We start from the raw sequence: 20,843 nt of genomic DNA, 5'->3' as shown, positions 1-20,843 counted from the left end.
TCGGGCCTGCATTGTTATTTCGGTTGAAAGTCCTCCTCGGTTGCTCCCTATCCTGGTCAATCTGACCTTGCTTCATCGCATCTTCGATTTGTACTCCCATCTCATGTAGATCTGAAAAAGTGGGGAAGGGGAGTACAATCATTTTCTGCATCAATTTTGGTTGGAGATTGCGCACAATCATTCGGATTTGGTCCTTATCAGTGGGCCTCAAAGTCATCATTGATGCCTTCACCCTCCACCGAGTTACAAAATTTGAGAAAGTTTCCTTGGGCTCCTGCCTTGTCATTTCGAGATCACGAGTTGTAATCTCGATCTGGGTGTTGTACGAGTACTGTGCGACAAAGGCCTCGGCCATTTCATCCCAACTCCTCTTTACCTCGTCTTCTAACTTCGCGTACCAGATAGCGGCGACACCCGACAGGGTTCGGCCGAACAGCGAAAGCTTTTGTGGTTGGGTTAGGCCCATTGGTCGCAGGATGTCTGAGAATAGCCGAAGATGGACCATGGGGTCTCCGGATCCGTCGAAACGGTCAATTTGCGGCATCTTAAACTTATCGGGCAATGTCGCGGCCACGTCGGTATATCCATCCTCGATATCCGGAATAGCCTTTACTCCTTGTGATTTCTTGAAGAGCTTCTCAAGCTTGCTCAGTTTCAGAGCTGTATGGTCTATTTCGAACTCGAAGGGAGAGTCCGGGTGGTTGGGTGTATGGGTCTTGGACAGTTGAGGCGGAAGCGGGGGCGGAGCTGGCCCCGTTGGAAGGTTCGTGTCCTCTTGTATGTTCTGGATATTTGGCACGGTGTTCTGGGTGTTTGGCAGAGCGTTCTGGACAGTAGGTGCCTGCTCGGGTAATGGAGCCCCTGGCGGAGGAGGAACCTGATGTGAAGCAGATGCCGCATTCTACTGTTGCAGTCTAGTGATTAGCTCGACCCGCTGGGCCATGATTGCGGCCTGTTGTTTGGAGAATTCCGCTTGACGGGCGGCATCCTCCTGCATTTGTCTCATGCTCTCTTGCATTTGGCGCATCAGGGCTTCCATCCCTGATGTATTTTGCGGATCCATCCGACTAACTGGTATGTCTATTTCTATAGCAACAATCGAGACCTCAGTCCTATTGTCCTCTGATGGAGTAACCCACTGTTCTGGCAACCTCTGTTCTGATACATTGCGCTTTCTTGGCCTTCTTCTGACAACTGGGGGTAGAGAATGAAACACTGGCTGTCCGTCAATTAGATCCTCAGATCGATTGAGTCGACGACCTCGTGTCCAAAGTGCTTGGGGAATATCTACTGGGTTGGAAGCAATTGTGCTAGAACTGCCCTAGTAAAAAGATAAATAAAGCAAATAAGGAATGAAATAAACAGATAAACGGACAATATAACAGCTTAATAAATGCATGACACACAGCCGGGCATAACAACACACGGTCGACAAGCTGAATATACACTGTCCTCCAACACTGATTAGTATCCCTGAATCACTGCCCCCAAAACTAAATCTCTGATACCCGCAGATAACTGATTCTCAAATACTGACTGATGCCCGCAGGCCTGATGCCCCACACTCATAAACTGATATATGTAACCCCTGTAGAGACACACTCTGACAGCATATAACAGATAATTGAGGGCCAAACACCCCGATGTTGGGGTAGGGTTTTCCCTGTCCTATTTTGTCAGGAGCTAGGGCTTCACTACGCACGCAGCGGCTTCAAACAACCCATAAACGGGTAAGCAACCTGTCCCAGTTTGGAATGGTCACTACGGATCCGAATATGCACTAGGTCGAATGGTCAAAAAGGGTGCCCCGGTAAAACCGGGGTTTGTGTTCCCATACTGGCAGGGCCCACAACCGGTCAGCCTTATGGTCATGCCTTGACAAGACAAGCCTCCGGCAAACCGTTCAGGAATAGCAGATGGCAAACATGGTGTCCTAGGTGCACCAATGCACATGCAATGCAAAGAAACACATAAGTGTAGTAAAAAACAGATATCATGAGTTCGAGTCAAGTTCTCTAAATCCCCAGCAGAGTCGCCAGAAACTGTAGACGTCCCCGAACGCCCCGGGAGGGTGAGTTCCGTTCTGTTCATTATTGGGGTCACTACAGCTCAGGACTCTCAAATTGTCACGGTTCTAAGTCTGAACCAAAGAGTCCAAATCCGGCAAATCGTTTTTGAGAAAACAGATTTTTGAAAGAAGTGCCAAACATGGACTGCTTTGCCAGATATAGAGTCGCCACCTAAATGTTTTATTTGGGGAAATTTAGGAAACCCTGACTTGTTGCCTAAGGCCACGTGTCCGTCATTACCAAAGTTGCCTCGGCTCAGGAACTTGGGTACGATTGGGGAAGGTCACTTCGTGAGCACCCCCGCTCGCCCGATCAAAGATCGGCCTCTACTAACCATGATATCTATTTTTTGAAAACATTATACGTTCTTATTCTGGTTATTAGCCTAGATTTACTATGTGATGCGCACAGCATACAAGTATAGACTAGATCGCCTGAATTGGAACAAAACATTTCATGTTTATTTTTGAAAGATGGTTTGCTACTCGCAAGTAGGCTTAAAGATGCAGATTTTGCCACCCTCAGGTGGGCTTAAGAAAAGATGGTTTTGCCACTATCTAATGGGCTTAAAACTCACAGTTGATGATTTGTTCCAATCCAAATAACCCAACCTTCACCCACAGGCATTCAGGTAGTTATATCACGTAAGCAAATAGCCTCATGGTAAGCATGCTATTCATGGAAGTCACTCACACGCATGCAAGGATGCTAAAGCATAAAACTTACCGAGTACTCCAAGCCAAAACAGAAGCTCATTAGAAATCCATGCATGATACTAATTATACAGAAATGCCTAATGCAACACATGCAAAAATGCAAATATAGCAGGCTCGGCTATTCTAAACATGGCATATGAAATACTACAGCTAACATGTATTCAATTTGGAATTGAAAATACAATGCAGTTAGTATGATGCGCCGAGCCCGGTGCATGCAATACAGATGAATGATGCAAACATGCTGTCATACTGTATGCTAATTGAAACATGCCCTAATCTAACCATCATAAGCAGGTAAATAAAAGGGAGAAAGACGTGGGGTTGGAAGACATACATCACACACACGCACACTTATTACAGTTATGCCCTCGCGCAAAGGGTCCGAATAAATAGTACAGTCCAAATAATACAGTCCAAATATATACAAATTCCTAATTAATTAACAAATTAACTAAGAAAAATAATAAACTGGCATGCAAGCCAGGGACTGCCTTGACTTTTCTTCAAATGATGGATGATGCATGTCTGGGCTGCCTTGCGCGGAAATCCACGGCGATGCCCCGATTAGGCTCTGTTTGCAATTTATTCTTGGAAAGCGTGCCAAGCCTCGGAAGACTGCTGATTCTTGATTTGCTGCAACAGAGAGCAGGAAAAGGGCATGACAATGTATTTTCATAAATGTATGCATGCCTCGATCCTCGTGCCATCAATCACGCATCTCGATGCATGATGGCCGAAGAGTCGAACTGTGCAACTCAATATAGAATGAATGCACAGATAAACACAACAAGACCTAACTCTATCATGGATAATCCGGAGTGTCGGTGATTTGGAATTGAAACACGTTCCGTCACTCGGAGTATGAAACGTACCTCGTTTCCTGTGCTCGGGCTAACTCCTATCCCAAGCGCGATGCAATATGCATGACATGCATGAATGTAACTAATATACAACCTAGCATGCACAATGCTATGAAATGGCATACATGATGCACGAGATAATATGGCATACACAATGCGCTAACATACAACCTAGTATACGCAATGCTATGAAATAAAATGGCATACACAATGCATAATAGACTTACACCAACATGAGTGGACCTCAGCCACACTCACATAAGAGGCCATAAGATGAAAATGAGACACTCGAGATGCGTGCACGAATGCACGCAAACCGAGGATCGACCCTAAGACACGAAATGCCACTCTAACAAGACATGACAAAGCATGGAATATGGCATATTAGCATGCAAATTTCAGCGCTAAAATATGACCCAAAACAGTCCCGAATCATGGAAACATGGCTCCCGATGCATGAAATGAAACTGAAATACAAAACTAGGCCTATGCATTGGCCTATAGCTATACAAAACATGCACTATTTGAACATGGAATGTAAAGAAAGAGTCAAGATAGCCCAAAAATAAGCACATTCACAGTTCTAAGCAAGGTCAAACAACAAACACAAATAGGGCAAAACTAGCATGCAAAAATGGCCCTAAATGTGAGATAAAGAAGCAAGTCACAGCTTCTGACCCCAAAAAAGAGAGGGCCCTTCAACAAAGTTGAAGAGGGGCCCAAAAAATGATATTTTTCAGTTGGTGGCCAGACCCAAAACAGTGTACAAGAATGCTCAAAATGCTATGCAAAATAAGGCCAAAAAGAGAGCTATAACACAAAGTATAAAAATAATGCCTCAAAAAGTGAAAGACCCTAAATGAAACATGAAGAGGGGGTCAAAATAAGGTCATTTTTAGTTTGTACCAGAGCCCAAAAACAGAAGCATAAGAGGATAACAAATCATGCAAAAATGGAGCCAAAAGAGAGATATAAAGGCAAGTGGCAAATAGAAGCCTCAAAAAGTGATGAGCCCTTCAACAATGTTGAAGAAGGGCTCAAAATAAGCAACTTTATAGTTTATGACAGAGCTCAAAACATTCTACACGTAGGCCAAAAATACTACACAAGAAAATGGCATACAAGGGGAGTAATGAAGCAAGTGAAACAAGGAGGCCTCAAAAAGTGAGAGGCCCTTAAACAAACATGAAAAACACCTCAAAATAATGCTATTCCTAGTTAGGGTCGGAGCCCAAAACAGCAAGCAAGTATGACTTAGAAAGGATACAAAAACAAGCTAAAAAGAGAGAAAATGGTGCTCACCCTTGAAGACCAAACTTTAGCAGCCTTTTGGACCAAGATGCAGTACTCCTAGGCTTTGGAGAACAACCTCAAGCTGCTGGAATGGAGGATGGAAGGGTGGGGGTTTGGGTTGATGAAGAAATGAGTGTAGGACTTGAGAGGTTTAGTGCTTGGAAGTATAGAGAGAGAGAGAGACAACAAGGGAGCTTAAAGGGAAATTTTGTAACCCTAATAATAGAGCTGGAGCTGCTGTTATATAGACAAAAGAGGGGGGAAAAAAGGGGGAAAAAATGGAGGGAAAACAATCCAAGTTTCCCTCCAAAAATGCACCCCCCCGGATACACAATCTGGGGGGAAAAGAGATGCATACTTGGAAAGTGCCTGCAGCAAGGAGCATGGCCGGCTGGTTATCTAGGTTGCAGGTGGCCGGCCGGCTACCTCCCATGACCGGCCGGCCAAGGGTCAAAAGGTTCAATGAGAATTAGTGGCCGGCCACCACAGAAAGAGGGCCTCCCATGTGTGCACAACACAACCCCGTGGTTAAACACTGGAAATAATGAATCAGGAGAGAGAACAACCCACTTTTCAAAGGGGTTCAAAAGGTTCAACAACAATTACTGGCCGGCCACCAAATATTGGTGGCCTCCCAGATGTGTACATCACAAATATGGGGTTTATGGTGCAAGAAAATGGCCCAAGGATGGTCAACATTGGCTTTGAAGTGAGGAAAATCGGGCGACGGAGGGCGATGAAGGGATAAAGTTGGCTGACAGGACAATTACTGGCCTCCCGCCCTTCTACGACCTTCTCAGCAATGAAACAGAGGTCCCTGCCAAAAACGAATCAAAAATCGATGCAAAACGAAGGTTCGGGGGCCGAAACGCGCAGCCTGAGGCCCCGAAAACCGACTGTTAGGCACCGGGAGTGGTGTTCGACTACGAAGTTGGTCTCTCGGACCACAGTGTCCCTCAAAAAGGAGCAAATAAGATGTATGCCAAAAACCGGAGCGAACGGAGGTGGTTAAGCAGTCCCGAACCGAGGCACACGACCAACGGCTCCGAAAAAAATCGGAAACCGGACTCCGAACAGGCAAAATGGCCTACGACGATGAAACGTAGCCTACAGCCACTGAGAGATGATCTACGGGACCTCTCCCTCCCTTCGAGAAGAGAAACAGAGAAAATGGAGCCTGGTTTGCAAACCGAGGCAAAGCATAAAAGAGTCCGGAAGTCCGGAGGCAAGGCTCGCAGCCGAGATTCTGAAACTTCTGAACGAGCACAATATGCAACATCACCAAGCGCTCAATCGGTGACGTCTGAGTCTTAAGGTCGGTCAAAAATGGGGTGTCTACAAGTAGTTTGGTTGATTATTTATTTTGTTTTGTAATAGTTAGCTTAATTAGCTTAGCTTAGCTAGTTAGCTAGTTAGCTATTTAGTTTATTCGGACTCTCTTTCGTGAGAGCGCAATGTAATAATGTGTATGTCTTCCAACCCCATGTCTTTCTCTCTTCTATTTACTAGCTTATGATGGTTAGTTTAGGGACATCATGTTTTGTTTAGCATACTTCATGTTTGCATCCACTTGTCTTGCATGCACCGAGGCTTGGTTCATCATTCTATCTGGCATTGTTAGTTAAATATTTCTTTGAATACATGCTTAGAGCAAATGCTATCAAATTGATTCATATGTCATATTAGTAGCCGAGCCTATTAGTTATATATTGTATGTGTTGCACTAGTCATATTACATAAGTTAGGAATTATGTATTTTTTCTAACTCATTTTCTCTTTTGGCTTGAAGTACTAGGTGAGCCTTTACTCACTTTAGCATATCGCATGTATGTGATTGTTGCCATGTCTAGTATGCTTGCCATGAGGCTAATTGTTTAAGTGCTATAATTGCTTGAATGCCTGTGGATGAAAGCTTGTTGCTTGAATTGGAATAATTTGGGTAAATGTTCATATACGATCACTTCTATTTAAAAGTGGTACATATTCGAAACAATTTTCAAAATAAACATGAATAAAGTGTTCAAATTCTTGCAAATTTAGTCTATAATTGTAAGTGTGCGCATCACATAGTAATGCTAGCCTAATAACCGGAACAAGAGCATATAAATGTAGATAAGATTCATATCATGATTAGTAGAGGCCGATCTTTGATCGGGCGAGCGGTGGTGCTCAATTCATGACCTTCCCCTCTCGTACGTAAGTTCCTGAGTCGAGACAATCTGGGTAATGACGGACACGTGGCCTTTGGCACGAGTCACGGGTTTTCTAAATTTTTCCAAAACAAAATATTTAGGTAGCGACTCTGTATCTGGCAAAGCAGTCTATTTTTGTCAATTTGATTTAAAATTGATTTTCTAAAAGATTTGCTGGATTGGGACTCTTTAGTGATTATCTATTTCACATTGCACTTATGGAATTAGATTCAGAACTGCAGGGAGTCCGATACTGTAGGGCTAATTCGTCTTCTGAGAGGGGGCACGAAAAGTCAAGCTACACTCGCAGAGAATGGCATGGTTTCTATCTTAAGGGAGAAAGGGGTGGTGCCCAACCTCGCCAAGTATCTGTCCAAAGGGACATGTACAACTGGGTGTGGTGGTGGCATTATGACTTTTTCATTGGCACGACTTTCGTAGGACAACCGCTGCAATGTCGGCACCATTTGCGCCTCCCGTCGGCGCGCTCGTTCTTCCAAGACGTCCCTCAAGTCCTCCGAACGGGTGGAGTAGGAGTATTTTGACGTCGTCGATGGATATGAGGGATGGTAACTACTATCTCGTGCACAAGACTTCTCCTCTGGTGGGTCAGAGTCATCAACCCCATAGTTTCTGGTGATGGAAAGAAAAGGCATCCTCCATTGGCTCTGGCTGCCTGAGCAACGGGACAGGGTGCGCTCACTGTGGTTACCCACTCCAGTAACACCTGTCCCTTTCACTTGTCGCTTCAGCGCCTCCATCTCCGCCGCTATCCTCCGAATGATGGCATCTTGGTCTCTTAGCTTATGTTCTAGGTGCTGAGAGTGTGACTCTATTCACCGCTAGTGCCCGTCTGGGCTCTAAAAGTGGTCTGTGCTCCTTGCGCGCTTATCTCGCACATCTCTGGGGTGCCCTCTAGGGAAGTCTCCAAGCCCACCATGGTCGAAACGAAAGGAGGGTCATCTCTCCTCCAGACTGACTCAGGGATGATGCCGTCAATGACAGACAGCGGTGTTTCGTTGTTGTCAGCCATGAAGAGTGATCAGACACATTTGAAAGACAAGGTTTTGTCTGTCGAAGAATTCTCACAGATAGCGCCAATTGTACGGGGAGCAAATATTCGCCGTTTTTCGTACTCCTCGTGTCTAAGCTTTGCTTTTTACCGAATGACCTGAGAACACAAAGACGATGAGCTACCTGTCGGTGTGCTACTGGAAAAATCCTTCGATGATCAAGTTAGCACACTTAGAGAGAGGAAGAGAGAAAAAGAGACAAATGGGTAAGTAGCTCTAATAACCAGATGTTCCAGACCTGTGCATGGAGGCTCAGTACCGTTTATATAGTTTCTGCGCACTCCCCTCTGTCTATCTTCCTTCTGATGCGTGGATATGTTCCCCTTTCGCATTCCTCCACGTGTAGGCGTAAATACCGCCAAACACCAAATGACAAAACTGCCAAACAGTAATGACGTGTGCGGACGGCGGAATCTTATTCCTGTAGTCCTGTCACGCCAAGTGGCACTTCCCACTGAGCTATGCTTAGTGCAGTGTCACGCCTTCATCTTAGGATCGTGTTGCTTGTCCAGTCTCGTCGTTAATTCCTGATCGTAGGCTCAACCGAGTTCCACAATCGCGACCGAGCTTCCGCTCGATTTAGTCTGGTCTTCTAAGGACAAATCTCATCCAACTTAGTAGATCGCATAACCCCACCGAGCTAGTGGTTCAAAGTTGTCCCAACTTGACTAGATTGAATCTTCCATCTGGTGCGCACCCAACGCCCTACCAAGTAAAGAGCTCGGACTCCGACCCAAACTAGTTCGGCCTATTATTAAGTCATAAATCTCCCTCTCAAATTTTTATATATGTAAAAATTGATGTTGTAGCTTGTACTTAAATATTAGTAAATATGTTCGTCCTTATTTATAGGAGCCCATCGTATTATTGTTGTGTGCATATCAAGTGATAAAGTAGAATGGAGGAAATGTCTAGAGAGACAATAAGGGGTTGTTGATGGTGCCAACAGTTGGTACATGCCTTCAACATGGGATGATCTTAAGATGTTTTTGGAAAAGTTCAATGAGTCCTCAAATTATGACATTGGCGACATCCGCAAGCTCACGGTGGAAACCACTACCCAGGTTAATAAGCGTGTGAGTCATGCCGTGTCTCATCTTTCTATCTGCCAAAAAGACACCACATCGACTTCAATTAGTGGATAAATAGCGGTTTTAGAACCCTTGAAGGAGAGGAAGAATCTAAATTTCTAGTCATGAATAAAAAATGTGAGCAGCAGAAAGAAGAGCAATCTATACACATGCATCATTTAAGTGAAGAGATCAACGATGGGGACGACAATGACAACCATGTTACTTGTAGAAAATATCAGAAAGTCATCTCGGGTCATCCATGTCGAACTTACTACAAATGTACCCGATGTGATCTAATCCTCCACAAATCTTGTGCCAAGAAACCCCGTAAGGAGGAACTTGAACCTTTGGTTGTCTACCGTATAGTTGCCATTTCCACTCAAACATTGACAATGGATGTTAATTATGCATGTTACTTGTGCTTTGCTACCTCTTAGCCTAAAATACCGACCTCATAGACACGCTTTCACCCTTGCTCGTCCTCTTCAGGTCCAAGATGGCTTAAAAGAGGTCATATGCGTTGCCTGTGAGAAAGGAAGAGACCCGAACTACTGGGTTTACGATTGTACGCAATGCAATAGGTTTACAGCTCACTTGAATTGCGTAGTTTCTGTGAAGTTGAACTTGCCTTGACGGAGTGGGGGAAAATACATTTTTTAGCCTATGTAATTTGCCCTTGAGGCAAATTTTAAATATAATGTTAATTCATATTTATTTGGTTTTGATTCCAGTCTGCAAATAGTAATTGTCTTTAAATTTATTTGTTTTAATAGAAAAAATTTATACCTCTTCACTAAAATCATCCTTCACCACTTTAATTTAGATTTGTTTGAGAATGGATTTGTAGTCAATAGATTTCAAATATCTAAGCCATAGAAATCTATTGATTTTCTCTCTGTAGTTTGGATACTGAAATAATGGGAAAGATTTAAAATCTACAGCTTCACATTTTTCTTTATTATGATAAAAACTATATGATAGATTTATTTATTTGTTTTTTAATCTAATTTAATTAGTGTTAATCTATATTATTTAGATTAGTGGTGCAAATAAAACATCCAAATATGCACAAATCTTACTTAAGGAGGAGCCACCTCCTACTTAAGAAGATGTAAATATAAGTAGAAACAAGTATCTAATTACAGAAAAAATCAAGAGAAAATAAGAACAAAATGAACGATTTGAATTATTAAAATAACACACATTATAAATTTTTATAAAGTAAATTCAACCATATAGTTGCTTCTCTCTAAAATAAAGAGAAGCGCAACCCTTATATATAATCTAAACAAATATAAAGAAATAAGACACAACAACTAATAAAATTGTATATAAAAGCAATAAATAAATAAATAATACTTGCACACATATTTAAAGTTCACATGAGAGCACATTTCTATAAGCGATAAGTTGGAATTGCAAGCAAGTGTTTGGCTCTTGGCAATGACAAGCCAAATTTCTCACTCATATCCAATTCATTTGGTTTCATCCCATTAGGCAATTCCCAATCAAAACAATGCATCAACTGAGCCACTACCAACCGAATGTTAGTTAGCCCCAAATGCATCCCGGGGCACCCCCTCCGACCTGACCCGAACGGTATAAGTTGAAAATCCCTTCCTCGGATGTCCACGTGTCCATCCATGAACCTCTCAGGTAAAAACTCCCCAACATCGTCAGACCAAATACTCGGGTCTTGGCCCATAGCCCAAGAATTCACCAAAATCCGTGAATTCTTAGGTATGAAATAGCCATCGATGACAATATCCTCCATCGATTCACGTGGGATCAATAATGGAGCGACCGGGTGGATCCTCAAAGTCTCTTTAATAACCATTTCTAAGTACTCTAACTTTACCAAATCTGTTTCTGCTACCATTCTCTCTCCTCCAACGACATTCATGAGTTCTTGTTGGAGCTTTTGGGCCACCCTCGAGTGGGTCAGGATCTCTGACATAACCCACTCGATTGCAATGGTCGAGGTGTCGATCGCTCCGACAATCATGTCGACTGCGATTGCTTTGATGTTGTTACGATCGATGGAGTAGGAGAGCTCATCGTGGGTTGTTGTTGAGGATTTGTTGTTCATTAATGACAACATTACATCAATGAAGTCTTTTTTGTCATGGGTTTGGTGAATCCTAGAAGGGACTTGTTCGTGCTCGGTGATAATAATCTCCAAGATTGTATCAATGGCTTTGCTGGTTTCCTTCAAGCTTCGAGTCAACCCCTGAATTCAAATGCAGTAATTAGAAGCCATATGGTTGACATATTATTCAATGTTAACAATTTTTATTTATTTATTTATTTATTTTTTTGTGTGTGTGTGTGTGTTTTTTTAGAGCATACTTTTGTTTATTCATTTATGGGTTAATTAGACGGACCTCTCTTAATATTTGGAAAAAATATACAATAAATCTCACAATCTTAATATAATTAAATACATTGAGTCTCTTGTAATTTTAACTTATATAATACTTAGGCCTCGTTTGGGTATATATTTTTTTAGTAACTTTTTGACTTTTTTGCTAAAACATGATGCGAAAAAACTAGTATGTTTGAAATGACTTTTTTAGTTTTTTACGAAAAGATATACAAAAACTAGAGAGAAAATGAAATTTTTGACTTTTTTGTATGGATTTTTGATTTTTTGATTTTTTTAGTGACTTTTTGACTAAAATCATTATTTGCCAAACGAGACCGTAGTCTCATTTACAACAATAATTTGTTAGGTATATTGATAAAAAAAAATGATGTCAATTTTTTTATATGACAATGTATATTTTATATTATTTATTTTTGTATTTTCACAACATCTACATTAGGTTTGGTTCATTTAAACTTAATAAAATAGAGGTCAGTAATTATATCCAAATTGTAGAATTTATTATTATTATTTTTTTTTCCAAATTTCAATAGTAGTCAATGTACTTTACCTTTTATTTATTCATTTATTTTGGGTCAAGAGGGGGAAAAAAATTGGAAATAAAAGAAGGAAAGATTCATTATACATCACACTGATTAAGAAGTTTATTTAAATTATGTGTTTTTTTTTTTTTTTTTCTTTATCCGTGCTGATTATATGATAAAATTAAAAATTTTAAAAACACTTTAAAGTTTTTTTATGAGATTATGACATTTGGAAAGACTGCATAAGAGGTGAGAAGTTTTGATGAAATATTTCCGTGATATATGACATTCATCTTTTTATAAGAGGAGTTGGAATTTAGGGAGCCTTTATTTTTTATACAAATAAAAAAGTCATATTTTTTTTTAAACGAAATGTATCTTTAAAAATCTTTTTTTAAATTATATCAAAACATTTTAGTTTTTTGATATATCTTGTTTAAACAAATCTAAATTCTAAAAAAAAAAAAAATCCTCAATCTATCTAGTCAAGTAGAATCCAAAAAAATTCACTAAAAAAAAAAATCTGACAAATGTATTGTATATTTCAAATTTTTTATTTTTCACTTGTGTTGCAGGACACTTGTGGGTATTACTAGAGTACGGCCACTTAGTGTTTTATAATATTATGATTAATGAAAAATGTAAAATATTATAATTTTATGTTAATTGATTGTGAAATATAAAAGAACATGTTAAATAATAATTGATAAAGAAATATGAACACTCTAAAAGTAACTGAGCACTCGTTTCGCGAGCCAAGATTCTCTCCTTGCAGTTTTGTACTTGCGCCTGTCCTTACAGGCCTTCGGATCTACTTTTAGACCCAATTTTAATAATCCGAACCGTTCATATTTTATGATTTATTCAGTATATCATACCTGTAAAAAATCAAGTTGATCGGATATCAGAAAGCATATGTTCGGAAAACTGTTTATTAAATTCTTTAAAAAATAGTTTTTAGTTCAATTTTTCGAACGCATACTTTCTGATATCCGATCAACTTGATTTTTTACAGGTATGATATACTGAATAAATCATAAAATATGAACGGTTCAGATTATCAAAATTGGGCCTAAAAGTAGACCCGAAGGCCTGCAAGGACGGGTGCAAGCACAGGACTGCAAGGAGAGGATCCTCATTCCTCGTTTCGCAGCACAGGACTGCAAGGAGAGGATCCTCATTCCTCGTTTCGCATGTGAGTTTGACATAGGTTGAGACTATTTTAACCACAAAAAAATAAAATAAAACTTTTAGTCTCATGTTAAAAGTTATTACATATAAACCATAATCATTATATTTTTTCTCTTACAAAAATTAAAAAAAATTAAAAATTCCATCTCAAACGAAACTATTTTAATCCCAAATTAAAATAGACCCAAAAAAAAAAAATCAAAAAATTATAACTCAAATAGTGGGTCTAGTGGCCCGTACGTTTATGACACCTTTTCCTTGTTTACAAAAATAGAGTTCACATGCTCGCTTTTTCTTCGCATTACCCTCCTTATTTTTTTTAATATATTTTTATATAAAAAATTAAATAATTAATTTCTAAATTGGCAAACAAGGTCTTGGTATTGTTGTCAATTTTTTTTTTTATAAATGTAATAAATTAATTATCAAATCAATTTATTATTATTTTTAATGATATATATTATAAAATAAACGATTTAAATTATCAAAATAAATCCTGCACCAGGTACGAACAAAATCCTTCAATCCAAATCTAGAGAAAAGGATGGGCTTAGGGCGCACCACATATCCAAATTCGAAGCCCTCCGTATTTATCATCCACGAAAAAAATTAGATTAATTTTATCATGCTTGTTCTAAAATAATGAAGTTTATTTTTAAAAATATACATATTGTCTATTCTTTTAGAGGCAAACGAGATAAAATAAAAAGTTACGATTATCAAATAAATTTAATTTTTTCAATAGATAATAAAAATAATAATTTTGCATTTTATGTAACGCGAGTTTAGTTAATTTCATAAAATTATGCTTAGGTTGATTTGTAGGTTTTTTTGACTAAAAAAAATATCAAAGTAAAAGTTACAGGAAAGTTTTTTTTATAATCAAAGACTTTTTTCCTCTTAACTTTCTATTCAATAAAAAAAAAATATTTCAAACTCACTAATTTTTTTTTTTTTTTTTTTTTGTCACTTCATTAAAAAAATCAAAAACTCAAAATATAACTAAAAAGTTAAAGTTGTAAAACGGGCATTTAAAGCTCGTTTGAAATAACATTTTAGATTAAACAGTCGTATAAGATAAAATTTATTATTTTAACGAAATAAAATAAAATATCACATTTAATTCATAATTATTTCATTTTTTTTTATAAAAGTCAAAAAAATTAAAAAGTCTATTCCAAACGAGACTTTTTAATCCCAGATTAAAATAGTCAAAAAATTAAAAAACCAACCTATATCCCAAACGAGCTCTTAAGGGTTGGTTTGGAAACCTTCTACAATTACTAACAAAGTCAAAAAAATTAAAAAATCAAAGAACTATTTAAAAAAATCAAAAAAATTTCTTTCTTTTTTTATTTTTTATACATTTTTTTGTAAAAAATTAAAACATATTCAAATTATACTAATTTTTTTCACCTCATATTTTAACCAAAAAAAAAAACTTATTTAAATTAATACACAAATAAATATAATTTATCTTAAATTTCTAAACTAATACCACTAATTAACTAATATTCAAAATATGCTAATTTTTTTCGCCTCATATTTTCGTTCTTTAATCTTATCTTAACTTTTGACAAACCAACATCCTGTTAGACTTATCATAGCATAGAAAAGTGAACAAACCTGAAGGTCAAATGGAGCCAAGATAGGGACAAAGTCTGCAATATTGAAAGCTCCTACTAATACCAGAGCCTTCTGAACAACAGTCTTCAAATCAAACCTCTCATCATTACTCCTCCCAAACACCATCTTACATGTCATGTCCTCCATCACCCCTGCCACCATCTCACTCAAATCCACCACCTCACGTGGCGCCGCCGCCTTCAGCAACTGCACTAATACCTCCATCTCCTCCCTCCTCATTGCTTCATACCCATCAATTTTCCTCACACTCAATAATTCTAAAGTACACAATTTCTTAACATTACGCCAATACGATCCGTAAGTTGCAAAAGCCATACCTTTATTTTCATAGGACATATACTTGGCTGCTTCAATATTCGGGCGGCTAGCGAAGACCGTGTCATGGGTTTTTAGGAAGAGCTCAGCGGCGCGTGGGGATGAGACTACAATGGTTGGGATGTTGCCGAGTTGGACTAACATAATTGGGCCGTATTTTTTGGATAGGGCTTGGAGGGCACGGTGAGGGAGAGTGCCTATCATGTGGAGATTCCCGATGATTGGTAAGGCCCGTGGACCGGGTGGTAAAATTTTCCGACTATTTTTTCGACGGCCGAGGTGGTGGAAGAATAACCACCAGATGGCTCCAAAGAGGAGGGAGAGAATGGCAAGGGTGTTAGGGCTCATGCTGTTGGGTAAGTAGTTGAGGTTGGAATGTGATAACTATGATAAATGCATAATGCCTAGCCAACCTCCCAAATTTATAATAAAACTAGTGTTGGTTGTAACAATAGTTATTGATGGTACGTTCCGCAATAAGTTATTGGGAAATGTTTGGTACTTTTAGGGATCACCTCTATATTTTTAATGTGATCTTTATTAAGAAATTATCATAAAAAAAAATTATTATTTTTTATTGACACTTAAAAAAATTATTATTATTATTTAATTAGTACTATTATTCGGTTCTCCTATCACCCTATTATTATTGTCATCGTCCACCACCACCATCCTATTATCACCACAACTACTATTACACTATCACGATCACGATTACGATCACGATCACTGTCATGATCATAACATTATCATACCACCACTATACCACCACCAATGTCAAAATAGAGTCGCCAGTGAAGATGTTCAACTTCTTGCGAACGCCTTCACTTGCTGCCCTGAGTGATTAAAAAAAAAAAAAATTTAATTTCTTTCGTATTAAAATAAATATATATATATATATATATTGATCATAAAAAAAGGACTCTGTGGTGTCATTACAGTCCCGTTGGGCCCTAGCCTCGGGGTAACCGGTTGCCAGTTAGGAATTAACCCCCACCAAGTGAGAGACCCACCACTAGGGCACCAATGGAGGGCAACCCCACGCCGCAGCAGAGGCCAGGGACCGAGGAGAGTAAAGGCATTACTCACAGGGAGTGATCTCAAATGCCCTTCCCAAAAATCGACCCTGATTTTTTGGCTGAGGAATGGACAACTTCCACCACCAGGCCACCAACTCTCGTGGTTTCGTATTAAAATATTAATATGAGATAATTTGATAAATTTATGAGGCTATTATTATTCTGAATGAAAGGTCAGTTTTCAATAACATCCTGATGGGTCATTGCCAGACCTGAACAATCTTTATGGGCACCATCTTTTTTTGTTTTTTTTGGGTAGAAATGGTGGGTCATTGATTGCGTACCATCTCTGTGATGGGGTAGTTGATTATAATGCGTAGGGCTTGATTTTTTATGAGAAATTCTATTATAAACCTGTTTTGAAAAAAATATATCACATATATCTTTAATTATGTTATTTTTTTAATTATATATTATTTTTTAATTATAATAAGATTTTAATTATAATTTATAAAATTTTTAATTATATCTTATGTGATATTTTATTATAACATAAAAAATATATCATTATATTATTATTATTTTTAATTATAATGTACATACGGGCACGTCTAAAAGGAAAATGGTTGAAACCATTAATTAGTAGTAACACTAATAATGTGGTAGTGAGTCTCACCCACTGCCACAATATTGTTATGTCTTGTTTTTTTAAAAAATATATGGGACTTGACGTGTTTACTAGATACAGGAATTGTTAAGAAAAATTGTGAAACAATAGACATGATATTTGTTAAGAAAAATTAAAAATTAAAAGTGTCTTCTCATTTGTTTTTAAATTTTTTAAAATTATTTCTATATGGGGACTTGATATTTGCTCCTATTCACATTTTGATGGTAGAGTAGGTTAGTTTTTTTGAATTTTGAATTTTTTTAAATTTTTTATAAAATATATGTAAAAAAATAAAGAGATCATGTGGTTCAAAAAATTTAAAAAATGGATTTTTAACCAAGTTGCCAAAGCAGGCCCTTGTGAATTTTTTTTGAAAAAGATTATTAGATACTAGATAGTATAAGAAAATTGTAAAACAATAGACATGTTTTTTTTTTAATTAAGAAAATAAAAAATTAGAAGCATCTACTGGCTTTTAAAAAATTAATTAGTTTAAATTATCTTTACTTCATAAATTATAAATAGAAATTGTATCAAATCAAAACTATAAACAACCATATAAACAATACCAATCCGTCTGTTTGGTTTTGAAAATTTCAAAATTAATTTTTAAATTCTCAATCCGTATTTTTGTGTTTTTAATGAATTTTTAAAATATTTTAAACAACATTATTTTACTTTTTGATCCACTTAATGAAGTTTCTATTTTAGTTGATTTTTTTTAGAAAAATACATGTAAAAAAGTAGAAAGAAGAGTTAATTTTTTTACAGTGACTTTTTACTATGAATCAAAAAAAAAAAAAAAAAAAAAAAAGGAAGAAAAGTAACGAATGATAATTTTTCTCACAAAATAATATAAATGAATATAGAGAAGAAAATTTGCCAAAATTTATGTAAAGTTAAACCTTATTTCAAATCGAGATCAATGGCTGACCTAGTGGATAGGATTGTGATTAATTAATCTATGTAACTCACATTTTATTATTTGGTTTGTTATCCAAACTAAATTTCGGTAGATACTTTACTCAACAACATTGACGATTTTTATACCCATTGCAAAATAAACGTAGACAAAATAGAATTATTTATTTCACTAATCTAATTGGATAACCAATCTCATAAATTACTAATCTATTCACTATTAACCATACTAATCAAAGATAATGTTAAATTATTAGAAAGATGAATAATTTTAATATTCATATTATCAACATCCACAACATGCTTCAACTATGTGCTCCTATTATGTATTTTTAAATATAAGATCATATACAAATCTTAAAATATAATTCATGATTAGATATATATTAGAATACAAGGATTAGAAATTTTAAAAAACAAAAAAAATCTCTGCTAAAGGGGATTTGTTGATGAGTTGTGAAGAATTTTTTAATGGGAAAAATTATGGCACAAGCCTCTCAAAGGTGTGTACCATATGTATTCTATAATTAAAAAATATAACTGTGGGAGCCGAATTTTAAAGGAGGCATACTTTAACAGACATGTATTGCCCGGCTCTATCCAGAACCATCAGGATGCCGAATATAAAGGGTAGATGGGCCGAATAGGTACTAAGCTATGGAGCCGAGTAAATATGAACATAATGAGCGAAAAGTGGACCTGGCCCCGAGGCCCAGGGAACGAGTATAAATAAGGGAATAGAAGATCGAGAAAGGTATGAGATAATTGTGGTGTTTAACTTAGAATACAAGTAATCTAGAACGAGAGATTGACTTGTTCGTCAGAGGGCTAATTCGGGCACCCCAGACCGGAGTGTTTACTTCCTTTCAGGTGACTATCGGTGGATCACGAGCGTCCCCCAAGATCAGAAGAGTATTTCCTAAAATCACTTCCACACAATTGGCGCCGTCTGTGGGAATACTCAAGCACATCCATGGCGGACGCGACGGAGGACCCTCTAATAGTCGCTGATGACACCACACAGATAAACGACTTTAATCCAAAAAACACGCACGGATCGGAGCCTAACCCAGTAAGATGCGCTTTGAGCTTCGGTTCACCTTCGACTCCAGAACATGAGGCAATGCAGGCGATCATGGAGCAGGCAAAGAAAAACGAGCAGCGGTTGGAGAACATGATCGCTGAGAACGAGCGTCTCCGTCAGGATTTGGCACTGGAGGTGGCAAAGTCCAACCAAGCCGTGTGCCAAGACCCGGAGCGACCTCTGAAAGCAGGTGGCCAACGACCTCAAGCCCGGCAACAAGACACTGATAGCGACTCCGACTCACTATTTCCGGAGCCCAAAAAGAAAGGACGACCTACAACTTTCAGCTCCTCTAAAGAGAGCCCACGCGTAAGGCATAAGCGCAGAAGAAACGGCTCAGATGATGAGGACCAGCATGATCCTTTTGTGCGACGGATCGCAAGGGCAATCTTGCCCAAAAAGTTTAAAGCTCCGTCATTTACTCTCTGTGATGGCAAGTCAGACCCCACTGATCATATCCGCCACTACAAGCAAGCCATGACATTGTATGCAGATGACGAAGCCCTCATATGCCAAATATTCCCCAGCAGTTTGGGACCACTGGCTGTCAGGTGGTATTACAAACTGGAGTCGGCTTCGATCAAAACCTTCCACCAATTACAGAAGTCTTTCAGGGCCAGATTCATCACAAATGAGGTCCAGCCGAAACAAGTCGACTCTCTCTGGGCAATGCAAATCCTGCCAGGGGAGACGCTAAGAGCATATTTGGCACGATATTGGGAATGGTTTAATCTTGTAGATGATGCTTGCAATGACTCCATGGCCATCACCGCCTTCAAAATGGGACTACACCCAGATAGTGCCCTCCTCAGTTTCTTGACCAGAAGACCCCTCAAAACAGTCTGGGGGTTGATGAAGAAAGTAGAAGAATACTGCAAAGTAGAAGATGACGCTTTGTAGGTTAAAGCCGGACACAGTACCACCAAAACGGCCCTCCCTGAGATGGCCCAGCCAATAAGTTCCGTACCTCCTCAGAGCCATGAACCACGCCAGCAGACTAAACGAGATAAGAAACTGGATTCTCGACGACCAAGCGATCAGTGCCCACACCGAACAAATGAGCAACTGTAAGTTGATAATAGGCGCACAAAGCGCGCCGACAAGATATATACGAAGCTGTCAGATTCAATCAGCTCGCTTATGTCCCAAATCCAACATCTTCCATTTTTTAAATGGCCATCCAAAATGGTGGGACCTCCCTGACACGAGAAGACGGGACAGACGGTGTGAATATCACAAAGATCACAGTCATGATACGGACAACTGCTATGCTCTGAAAGACCACCTTGAGGAATTGGTGCAAGATGGTCGGCTTCAGCAACACGTACGAAAGAATGCGATCAAAACTGTTGCCCTTCGGCAGGATTCGCCTCTACTCGGCATCATTCATATGATATACGACCTTCTAACGCCACTTGCCATACACGCAATTCAAGCCCCCCAGAAGCAACGCACACCATCGACGCAGCCCCACGATGCTCCGAGTATTATCTTCAACAATTCCGATCTTATCGGCGTAACACTCCCCCATAGTGATCCATTGGTCATTGAGCTACACGTAAATCGATTCGTCGTTGAATGCGTCTTCATAGACCAAGGAAGTATTTCGGAGGTTATGTATTACGAAACCTTCGTCAAACTTGGTTTCAATCAATCAGACCTGTCTCCGGCTCCCTATCCATTGTTTGGCTTCAACGCGAATCCAGAGTATCCGTTGGAAAAGATCACACTACCCGTTCGAGCCGGCTCCCGAAAGATGGATGTAGAATTCTTGGTCGTCAAGCTCCTATCGCCATATAATATCATC

General features: G+C 38.7%; 1 protein-coding gene across 1 annotated transcript; it reads right to left on the bottom strand.

Moving 5' to 3' along the window:
* Nucleotides 1–10,465: 10,465 nt before the first annotated feature.
* LOC114276563 (cytochrome P450 CYP736A12) lies at nucleotides 10,466–15,782 on the bottom strand. The gene is made up of 2 exons (XM_082907758.1): nucleotides 15,007–15,782; nucleotides 10,466–11,509 (listed from the first exon to the last, which is right to left on the bottom strand). The coding sequence occupies exons 1-2, from the start codon at nucleotides 15,688–15,690 to the stop codon at nucleotides 10,676–10,678; spliced, it is 1,518 nt and encodes a 505-aa protein (XP_082763884.1). The 5' UTR covers nucleotides 15,691–15,782; the 3' UTR covers nucleotides 10,466–10,675.
* Nucleotides 15,783–20,843: the final 5,061 nt, after the last annotated feature.

Source organism: Camellia sinensis, chromosome 15 (genome assembly GCF_055761805.1).
Source record: "Camellia sinensis isolate YWXY chromosome 15, ASM5576180v1, whole genome shotgun sequence".
Lineage (NCBI taxonomy): Eukaryota > Viridiplantae > Streptophyta > Magnoliopsida > Ericales > Theaceae > Camellia > Camellia sinensis.
The sequence above is the reverse complement of the archived record's forward strand: the minus strand, read 5'-3'. Positions and strand labels throughout refer to the sequence as shown.